The 11,778-nt window shown below is 44.2% G+C and overlaps 1 protein-coding gene across 1 annotated transcript; it reads right to left on the bottom strand.

The window, feature by feature from the left end:
- Window positions 1–346: 346 nt before the first annotated feature.
- Window positions 347–1,673, bottom strand: LOC122724004. The gene is made up of 4 exons (XM_043958155.1): window positions 1,536–1,673; window positions 1,349–1,439; window positions 922–1,001; window positions 347–499 (listed from the first exon to the last, which is right to left on the bottom strand). The coding sequence occupies exons 1-4, from the start codon at window positions 1,671–1,673 to the stop codon at window positions 347–349; spliced, it is 462 nt and encodes a 153-aa protein (XP_043814090.1).
- Window positions 1,674–11,778: the final 10,105 nt, after the last annotated feature.

The raw sequence follows: 11,778 nt of genomic DNA, 5'->3' as shown, positions 1-11,778 counted from the left end.
TTGCTCTTTCTAAAACTACAGAACAGATATCGTTTAGCACTCCCATTTCTAACTTTTCATTGTAGGGAGTAACTTGATTTTCTGAGATTTAATAGGTCAAAAAAGGCATGTGGGGCTGCACTAATCTCAGGGGTTAAGAAATAACAATGGTTAGTCCTATGAACTTCAACTGTCTAACTGCTCCAAAACCAAGTACTAGTCCTTAGTTTCAGGATTTCATTTGTTCCTAACTTACAAATGTTTTGAAAATTTTGAGTCAGATTTCTCCTTTTTTTTTTTCACAAATCAGTTTATCTATATGTGATGGATCACAAACAAATCAGGCATTTTATTTGAATGCTAGGCTCTACTTCTTGTCTGTTTCTTCCTCTTCCTTTGAAAGCATTCCCATAACGTATTGTCTTAAGCATGTCCAGTATCCAAGTTGTTGTCTACAAGTGGGGCATCGGTTATGCACCCTTATTTTACAAGTTGAACAAAGATTATGCCCATTGTGGCACTGCACAGAAAAAATAAATAAGTAAATTTAAATAACACTTTAGAAAAAAATTTCAGCTAGCATGATGAAATTTTAACAGCCAGCAAATCTGTCTCATTCAAAACGCACAGAAGCCACAAGATTGGATTCTTACATCAAGTCCATACTCCTTTAGTTTGTCATATTTCAAGTCTTAACTCACAATTCCTTCCATGTTTTAAACGTTCAAAAAGGTTTAATCCATAATATTTCAAACAAAATCCAGCATGAGCTCACTTTTATATATGCCATAGGTTCATACAATCATGTGATGAAACCCCCTCGAATTAAGTCCTTTGGGATTTTGCAGATTGAAAACTTATTCTACTGTAATGCACAAATATAAAAAAACTACATGCAACATCCTATTGTCAACTCACTAGCATATAAAACCTCCAATCTACCAAATTCTCACACTCAAGCGTCCTAAGATTCACATCAAAGATTCCAAGTTTCATATGCAAGCAGATGGTTCCTGTGAATTCTGCTAGTCGTAAATAAGCAATAGAGAATCTATAGACGACTGAGAGCAACAAGTTTCAACCCATTTTCCCTTCTTCTGGCTAGATATTTTGAAAGCAAAGCTAGGACACTGGGAGGGAATAATTTCAAGTAAGAATTCCACTTGGTAAATCCTACTCCCGCTATTTGGAATAAATCATTTACAAGAAAATAATTCAATTGAATTCTTACACAAGCTTGCACTATTTATATTTTTAATAATAATAATAATAATAAAACTTAATGTAAAAAGAACTAATTCTTCCATTCCAAACGTGAGAATTAACAAAAAATAAAATCATTAATTTATATAATCATTAATGATATTACCTTGTTGTGAAACTGATCCACCAGTAGCTGCCAAGGCTGAGGCTGGTATTGTTCCTGTCCCAGTTGCAGCAATTATGGAAGGCTCTGCTTGCTGTAACAGCCACTAAATTGTTTCCCCATCAGATTTGTGACCCAATTCTCTGGTCAATTGAAAGATTCTTGCTACACAAAGAGCTGGCATCCTTACTCTCCTTCCTCTACCTTCAACCTTTGTGTGTCTGTCCTTGTTTGAGCTTCTTTTTGATGCTAACTGCTTCTTTTGATCTTCTTTATCTGTAATTACAATCTGGAAATCTTTTATTTCTGCTGGTTTGTTCTCTCCCATGCTTGCCTTCTGTGGTTGTTGTTGGCTTTGGTTTTGGTGCTGTTGTAGGGTTTGAGGAGGTTGGGTCAAAAAGCTAGGTAGTTCATGTGGGTTCTTTGAGTTTGAGCCCTTGGGATCCATGAGCAGGAAGAGAGGCAAACTAAGCTTTAAAAAAAAATGATGGGTCCTCTTTGATTGAAGAAGATGACCTGAAAAGTCCAACACTTTCATGAGTTTTCACTGTTTTTGGCAAGAAAAGACTCAAGAAGGCAAATAAAATCAATAATTTCTATCTTCCCTCCACTATATTTTTCACCTTTTCTCTCTCTCCCTTGCCTTTCCAAGTTTGAAATTTCACACATGGGTACTACACTTCACTTCATAACTATAATTTTCACCTCGGCTGGTGTTGTTTTCAGCTAACAATTTCACCATTGATATCACCTGAGTATATGTTTAGATCTCTGGTGAGATCTGGGCTCCTTTGCCTGTGCTATGGCACCGTTATTATCACAATAAAGGTCCATAGGTTTTGCAATGCTGGGAACCATTCCCAACTCTGAGATGAATTCCTTCAACCAGACTGCCTTTTAAGCTGCATCTGATGCTGCTATATACTCAGCTTCTATTGTAGAATCTGCTATAGGGCTCTGCTTGGAACTCTTCCAACTAACAATTCCACCATTTAAAGTGAATACGAATCCTGACTGCGATCTGAAGTCATCTATATCGATTTGGAAACTAGCATATGTGTAACCATTTACAACTAGCTCGTCTTCCAAACCTCTATAAACTAGGAATGCATCCTTAGTCCTTCTAAGGTACTTTAGGATATTCTTAACAGCTGTTCAGTGACTTTTACCGGGATCTACCTGATATCTGCTTGTTGTGCTTAATAAATATGAGACGTTTAGTCTAGTACATAGCATGGCATACATGATAGATCCAATAGCAGAAGCATAAGGAATCTTATTCATCCGTTCTCGCTCATCAGATGTCATAGGACATTGATTCTTGCTGAGATGAATACCATGAGACATGGGCAAGAATCCTCTTTTGGAATCTTGCATGCTGAACCTTTTCAGCACCTTGTCAATATAAGTACTTTAACTCAGACCGATTATCCTCTTGGATCTATCCCTATAGATCTTAATACCAAGGATATATGCAGCCTCACCTAAGTCTTTCATTGAAAAAGAATTCCCTAACCAAGTCTTAACCTTTTGCAAGGTAGGGATATCATTTCCAATGAGTAATATGTCATCCACATATAGGACTAGAAACACAACTGCACTCCCACTAACCATCTTATAAACACAAGGTTCATCTTCATTTTTGATTAATCCAAAGTCCCTGACTGTAATACCCGGCTAGACTCCGGTATCGGAATTCCTACAGTCCGGTAGAATCTCGGGAGTCGAAGACTTCTAGAAGGGTAAAATCATGTTTTTATGAAATGTTTTAATGTAATTTATGTTTTTAAGCAAGAAAGAAAATGAGTTTTTGCATGAAAATAGCATTGGAGGAAAACTCGGGTTCGGCCACCGAACCTCAAGTTCGGCCGCCAAACATGCATGCGCTTCGGGAGTGCTTTAGGCCCCCGAAGGCATAAGTGAGGGAAGTCCAGGTTCGGCCGCCGAACCTTATGTTCGGCCACCGAACATGGCATGCATGCGGAGGCACGTTAGGCCCCCGAAAGTGGCCTGTCCAGCCACCTATAAAGGGGTCCCCATGTCCGAACGGGTGAGCTTTTTCTCTCCATTTTCGGCCAAGGTGAGTCTTCGCCGCTCTCATGCCGATCTTGAGTTCTTCCTTCAAATCTTCCATGATTTTTATGAGTTTTCACCTTTGTTTTGAAGATTTTTAAGCAAATAGCAAGTTTTGGAGCTTGGAGGTTCAAGGAACTCGATCTCTCCCATCTCCGAGCTAGGATCGTTTTTCCTCTCGATCTTCAAGAGGTAAGAGCCGATCTTGAGCTCAGTATATGTTTTAAACAAGTTTCAAGTTGATTCATGGGGAAGAAATGCATGCTTAGGTTAGTTGAGCTTTGTTAGGTTTTGTGTTGTGTTTATGGATAATGTAGGTTGCTGAGTTGCTTTTGATGTGTTGTAGTTGGGGTTTAGGATAGTTTGAAGCCCCTAGGAGCTTATGTATGTGTTTATGCATGTTTTGGTTGAGTTGTAAGCATGATTGAAGGTTTTGGGAGGCAAATGTGCATAAGAGCCGCGTTTCTGCCACTTTGGGAGAAACTCAGGTTCGGCAGCCAAAGAGACTTTCGGCCGCCGAACCTGCCTGTGGAGGCAAGCTTTCGGCTACCGAAGCCTGCCCCCAAAAGTGGACTTTCGTCTCTGGAGGGGACTTTCGGCCGCCGAACATGCATGAGTTTCGCCTCTGGAGAGAACCTTCGGCCGCCGAAAGTGCCGCTGAAGGTGCATGACTTTCAGCTCTGGAGGGACTTTCGGCCGCCGAACCTGCCGCCGAAAGTGCCCTGTTCAGCCCTCCTTTGCATGAATTCTTTGATTGTTTTGAGGTGTTTTTGGGGGTTTTTGGGGGATATTTTTAGAGTTATGTTCTAGTATGTTTGGTCCCTTATTTGAGTCCACCTGTGTAGGTTCGGACCCAAGGAACCGAGGACCTCAGCAGTGAGTCAGCTGCTTCAGTTTGTTGTCAGAGTTAGCCTGAGGTGAGTAGAATAAACCTTATGTTTTAAATTAAATGCAAGTTTTAGCATGAATCATGCATCACGAATGCCATGTGATATAATAGGTTGTTGCATTAGAATCTACGAATATGTTGCACTGCATTCTTTGTTATGGATGTGGGTGAATACTGTATGATCCAATTAGTCCCTGAGTAAAAACCAGGACCCCATTCTACGGCCTGGCACGGTATGAAAGACCAGGACCCCATTCTACGGCCTGACACGATATGGAACGCGAAGACCAGGTGCCCAGATGAGGCCCTGGGGCAATGGTAAGTAATGTTATGATATGACAGGAAGACCAGGACCCCATTCTACGGCCTGGCACGGATATGATGCTGGGATTATTTGGTGACAGGTTCACCCTTGATGTGATTTGTCTGTGATATGATGCATTACATGATGTCATATGTTTTAAATGTTTTAGTATTCTGCTCATTGGGCTCTAGTAGCTCACCCCTTTCCCTATATCCCCCAGGTTTGTAGGTACGGGCTAGTTCAGGGAATCAAGAAGAGTAAAGTCATGTGAATTGTAATAGTTAGATGTGGACATGATGATTTGTAAAATGATGTAAGGTTATGAACAGTCATGTTATGTAATATTGATATTGAGGATTAGAATTGTGCTTGACCATAGTATGTTTGATTAATCCCATGTATATACATGATCTATGGTTTATGATGTTTATGTTCAACCAAGCTTGATGTTTGATGAGATACCCCATTGGAGCATGTGATGAGACTCCAGTGTGTGGTTTATGTTTATGTTTATGTGCATGCACAGGTTGAGCTTGGTAAAAGAAAAGAAAAAGTTCTCATGTTTATGTATATGTGTGATCATGTATGGGATTTGACAGGTATTCAGGATGTATGTTTGGCTTGCTACGGGTCCCGGCGACCTTATGTCGATCTGGATCCTAGCGCTGGTAGCGGTCCGATTTTCGGGTCGTTACAGAATGGTATCAGAGCCCTAGGTTCATATGATCGGACCTATAGTGTGTCGGGCTCATAGGTGTCATAGAATGTCAAGCACAATAGGATGATCATGTCCACTAGGATAGGATAAAGAGTCCTGTCTTGAATGATGATGTGAAATGCCATGATTATATGCATGTGCATTAATGTTATGCTATGATATGTGATGTATGTGATGCGGGTTCATGTGTTTGCACATGAACCATTTGATGCTAATGTTCTATGTGATGTGTACTGTTTTTCAGAAAACAGGATGAGAGAAACTCGTCGATCTGCACGATTGACTGGAGTACCACCCCAGGACGAGGGCACTGATGCCCGTCCTCCTGCATTGCCTAGGGCAATGTCAAGTAGGTCCAGCAAAGAAAGAGCAGTAAGAGACCCTAGAAGGTCTTTGGATCTAGGTAGAAGCAGATCAATGAGGGGAACAGTGCAAGGGGATATGTCAGAGGATGTGGGGGATCAGATGGATGTGGATCAGAGGAGGGATGGCAGTCTCGGAGTAAGTATGTCGGAAGAGGGAATGGGAGAGTCCCAAGGAGGCACTCAGGCCTCGGGGTTTCTTCAGCCACCTTACTACCCACCCTTTTCACATAATCCCGGGTATTCGATGGGAGGTACATCGGATTACCCCAGTTTTAACCCTTATCACTCTCAGATGCCATACCCACCTTTCTACCCACCGCACCCACAGTACCCTATGTACCCACCCCCACCCTACCATCCAGGTACAGCAAACCCTATCCCAGGGGATGCTGCACCTCCTCCCCCACCAGCAGCACCTACTGTCCCAGAAACCCAAATGCCTAAACCTAGCTCATCTGGGGGGAGCAAGGTCAAGATGACCGATTATGTGAAGCTGGGTGCTCCCCAGTTTGAAACCGGTGATGACCCGTTTGTGTACCTCGAGAGGGTCAAGACAATTACAGATGAGATAGGAGCTGATGACAGTAGAGCCATTCAGATGGCTGGGTTCACACTAAAATGCAAGAAGGCCCAAGAGTGGTTTAAGAACTATGTGAACCCGAGGTTGGACAGCCTATCATGGGAGGAGTTTGCAAATGAGTTTGCAGGATGGGCTTTCCCTGACAGTTCAAGAGAATTGAAGATGATTGAGTTCGAGCAGCTGAGGCAAACGGATGAGATGAGTGTGGATGAGTATACAGATAGATTCTTGGAGCTGTTGCCATTTACTGGGCAGAATCTGGATACAGATCAGAAAAAGTCAAGGAGGTATATCATGAAGCTCCATTCCAGGTATTCCTCCTTGATTCAGTCAGCAGAGAGGGAGAGTTTCCATGCCATAGTAGATATGGCTCGGAGGATGGAGGCTAGTGCAATAATCGAGGGGAAAGTCAAGCAGTCAGTGGCACAGCCTTCTGGTTCCAAGACCCCAGGTGGGGGAAAGTTAGATCCTTCTTCTCTGAGTTCAGGCAGTAAGAGATGGGGTAAAGCCAAGTCTAATAAGAACAAGTTCTGGAGCAAGATCAAGTCAGGTCTGGGATTAGGGAGTGGCTCAAGCTCTGGTGCAGATAATGCAGTATGCAAGAAGTGTGGGAAGCCGCACAAAGGAGTATGTCTTGTTGCGACGACAGCCTACTTCAGATGTGGGCAGGAGGGACACATGGCACGGGAGTGTCCTAGGGCAGCTTTTGTGGCACAGTCTCAGCAGATAGCTTCAGGTAGTGTGGCACAGCCAGTAGCTCCAGCCGCGACTCAGGCTAGTGGCAGAGGCAGAGGGAGAAGGGCAGCCTCTTCTTCAGCGGGTTTCAGGGGTGAGGGTCCACAGCTCCGGCACGGATCTTCACCATGACTCAGCGGGAGGTAAACACATCCAACACCGTGGTGTCAGGTAATCTCATTATTGGTTGTTCCGATGTGTATGCATTATTCGACCCTGGTGCATCTCATTCTTTCATTGGTCCGAGGGCCGTCGAGAGGTTGGGATTGATGGTCTCTGGGTTAGAGTGTCCCCTATGGGTCAGTGGACCCAAGTGTGACCCGTCAGTGGCAGAGTCAGTCTGCCAGTGTAGTCCAGTTTTTGTGGAGGGAAGATGCCTGTCCGCCGACCTTGTGGTTCTAAATTTGACAGATTTCGAAGTCATTCTAGGGATGGATTGGCTATCTACCCATGGTGCTACCTTGGATTGCAGAGACAAGGTAGTCAGGTTCAGATGTCAGGATGGGTCAGAAGTTGTCTTCAGAGGAGACAGGAGGGGTACACCTAGAGGTTTGATATCAGCCCTACAGGCTCGTAGGCTCCTCAAGAGGGGTTGTCAGGGTTTTCTAGCTCATGTGAGAGAGCTGGATAGTCATGTCAGAGAGCCCGCCTCGGTGCCAATGGTCAGAGAGTTTTTAGATGTGTTCCCAGACGAGCTGCCAGGTTTACCACCTGCTAGGGAGACAGAGTTTGAGATAGAATTGATGCCTGGAACCAGACCGATCTCTATCCCTCCCTACAGGATGGCACCAGCAGAATTGAAAGAGCTTAAGGAGCAGTTGCAAGAGCTGGTAGACAAGGGCTTCATTCGACCGAGTACCTAACCTTGGGGTGCTCCAGTATTGTTTGTGAGAAAGAAGGATGGATCCCTCAGACTTTGTATCGACTACAGGCAGTTGAACAAGGTCACTACCAAGAATAAGTACCCGTTGCCAAGGATCGACGATCTATTCGACCAGCTAGAAGGAGCAGGTTGTTTCTCCAAGATAGATCTGAGATTAGGGTACCATCAGCTGAGGATAAGGGAAGAGGATGTACCGAAGACATCTTTCAGGACTAGATATGGGCATTATGAGTTCCTTGTGATGCCGTTCGGGTTAACCAATGCCCCTGCATCATTCATGGATCTCATGAACAGGGTTTTCAGTCAGTACCTGGATCACTTTGTTATTGTCTTCATAGATGATATCTTAGTGTATTCCAGGAATGCAGAGGAGCATGCCCATCATCTGAGGTTAGTTTTGCAGACTTTGAGGGAACACGGCTTGTATGCCAAGTTCTCCAAATGTGAGTTCTGGCTGAGGAGCATATCATTCTTGGGGCACGTTGTGTCAGAAAATGGAATCGAGGTAGACCCCAAGAAAGTGGAAGCTGTAGCAAACTGCCCTAGACCCACTTCAGTGACAGAGATCAGGAGTTTCTTGGGTTTGGTAGGTTACTACAGGAGGTTCGTTCAGGACTTCTCTAAAATTTCAGCTCCTTTGACCAGATTAACTAGGAAGAATCAGAAGTTTCTATGGACCGATCAGTGCGAAGAGAGTTTTGAAGAGCTTAAGACGAGGTTAACGTCAGCACCGGTGTTAGCTTTGCCTAACAGTCAGGAGAATTTCACAGTGTTCTGTGATGCATCCCGAGTGGGATTGGGTTGTGTGCTAATGCAGAATGAAAGGGTGATTGCTTATGCTTCTAGACAGCTGAAGAAGCATGAGTTGAATTACCCTACACATGACCTGGAAATGGCAGCCGTAATCTTTGCACTCAAGATGTGGAGGCATTACCTTTATGGGGTAAAATGTGAGATCTTCACCGATCATAAAAGCCTGCAGTACATCCTGAGTCAAAGAGATTTGAACTTGAGACAGAGAAGATGGGTGGAGCTGCTGAGTGATTATGATTGCAAGATTCAGTACCATCCGGGTAAGGCGAATGTTGTGGCAGATGCCTTAAGCCGGAAATCACTTGGCAGTTTGTCCCATATTTCAGCAGAGAGGAGGCCAGTAGTGAGGGAGTTCTTCGAGCTCATGAATGAAGATCTACATTTGGAGTTGTCAGGTACAGGTGCCTTAGTTGCCCAGATGAGAGTGGCACCCATATTTCTAGAGCAGGTGGCTCAGAAACAGCATGAGGACCCAGAGTTAGTGAAGATTGCCAGGACTGTTCAGTCAAGCAAGGATAGTGAGTTCAGATTCGACAGCAAGGGAATCCTCCGCTTTGGGAGCAGACTATGTGTACCAGATGACATCAGTTTAAAGGGAGACATTATGAGGGAAGCTCATAATGCCAAGTACAGTGTTCACCCTGGAGCCACCAAGATGTATCAAGATCTGAAGAGAGTGTATTGGTGGCCAGCTATGAAGAGAGAAGTGGCACAGTTTGTGTCAGCTTGCTGTAACAGCCCGGAAACCGAACTGCTACCGGCACTAGGATCCAGATCGGCTTAAGGCCGCCGGGACCCGTAGTAAGCCTACTGTGAACGCTGTGTACCTGTGATATCCCATACATGATCATACATTTTCTGTAAACATTAACACGTTTCTCTGTTCCAAGGCTTAACCTGTGCATACACTAACTCTGTACAATAACACCTCTGCTAGAGCTCTCATCTGTGCTCTAGACGGGTCCTCTCTATCATGTTAAGCCTGGTTTTGCATACAAACATCAACACTAAAATCATTTTCATAACAGACCATGTATATACAAAAGGGATTAAGCATCATCTAGCCAACATACACTATCTTTTACAATTCCATGTCCACACTAGCTATTACATAATGCTGCTCTGTATCTGTACCCTGCTGACTTCTCTTGACTCTGTACTTGCAAGACTGGGGTTGAGGGAGAGGGTGAGCTATACTAGCCCAGTGAGTAGTACAGATAAAACAGGTGCTAAAACATGATCTCATGGAATGCATCATAACACAAGTAAATCACATAATCTCAGACGGACTAATTCAAAATTCCCCCACATTGCCTGGCCCGCGAAGGAGCTCCTCAGGTCTTCATTCAGCACCCTATGGTACCGTGTGCCCGGCCCTTTCAGGCCTCCTCAGGTCTTCATTTAGGCGGCTAATGAATCCAAGCTATGCCCGATCTGTACATGCACTGATTAATGCAACATCGTCGTGCTCACTAATGCAAACCTATACATGGCATAAATGATGCATGAAACATGCTAAAAATGTTTGAGTGCTCATCTTAAAAAATTTAGTTCAGTTCCACTCACCTCTGGCTAACTCTGTACTGACTCTACAGGTTCTGAAACAGTGCTCACTGCTGACCTCCTTGGTTCCTTTGGTCTGTTCCTACACAGGTGGACTAAAATGAGGGACCAAACTAACTCAAGAACATCTCTAAGAAACTCCCCAAAAACCCTCTAAACCATCATAGAACAATCACATAAAACATGCAAAGGAAAGCTGGACAGGGCACTTTCGGCGGCAGGTTCGGCGGCCGAAACTCCCCTCCAGAGACGAAACTCATGCATGTTCGGCGGCACCTTCGGCAGCCGAAAGTCTCGTCCAGAGACGAAACTCAACCTTCGGCGGCCGAACCTTGCCTCCAGAGACGAAAGTCCAAATGTTCGGGGGCAAGCTTTGGCAGCCGAAACTGCCTCCACAAGGGGTTCGGCGGCCGAACCTTCCTTCGGCGGCCGAACCTTCCTTCGGCGGCCGAACCTGGTTTTGCCCGTTGGGCATAAACCTGCTCTGTTTCATACAAACCCAAACCCTATCCAACATGCATAGCAACTAATCCCAACTAGCATATATCATATAACATGCATAAAGAGGTCCTAACCTCTCATACCACCTCCATCAAACATAACACATAACACTTAAGCCTACATATACACCAAAGAGCATAAAAAACCTCAACTAACCCTATTATGCATACTACCCATAGAATTTCCATAAAACCTTCCAAAATCAAGAAAGGAAGTTCAGGATCTTCACTTACCTCTTCCAAACAAGAGATTAAACGATCCCAATGTGGAGATATGGAGAAATTCTCTCTCAAAGGCTCCAAACTTCCAAACTTGGTTCTTTTGCTCAAAACTCTCAAAACCTTCAAAAACACATGAAAACTCTTCAAAACCTTACAAGATTTGAGCAAGATCATGAAAGTCAACTAGGGAGGGTGTTGGACTCACCTCTGGCTGAAAAGGGAAGCAAAATATCATCCTTCCACCGACTTGGCGCCCTTTTATAGGTGGCTGGCCAGACCACCTTCGGCGGCCAAACGTGAATCCGAAACCAGGCAAGGTTCGGCGGCCGAAAGTCACCTTCGGCGGCCGAACTTGCCATTTTCTCCCTTTCAAAAACTCATTTTCCTTTATACTTAAAACCTTAAAACAAGTCAAAATACAGAAGAAAACATATGTATTACCCTTCTCGAGGGTTCCGACACTCGAGATTCCACCAGACTATAGGAATTCCGAGGTTGGACTCGAGCCGGGTATTACATTCTCCCCCCCTTACGAACATTCGTCCCCGAATGTTCCTCAAACAACGAAATACATAAACACATAAAAACGAAGAAAAACTAACCTTAAAACAGATATGGATATTGCTGGAGCATCGACTCCCGTGTCTCCCAGGTGCACTCTTCTAGGTTGTGGTGGTTCCACAGGACTTTCACCATTAGTATCTCCTTGTTTCTCAGCTTTCGAATCTGGGTGTCAATGATCCGTACTGGCTGTTCCACATAAGTGAGATCCCCAAGGATCTCTACAT

Source organism: Manihot esculenta, chromosome 7, assembly GCF_001659605.2.
Source record: "Manihot esculenta cultivar AM560-2 chromosome 7, M.esculenta_v8, whole genome shotgun sequence".
NCBI lineage: Eukaryota > Viridiplantae > Streptophyta > Magnoliopsida > Malpighiales > Euphorbiaceae > Manihot > Manihot esculenta.
Note: the sequence above shows the minus strand (reverse complement) of the source record. Positions and strands in the feature narration are given on the sequence as shown.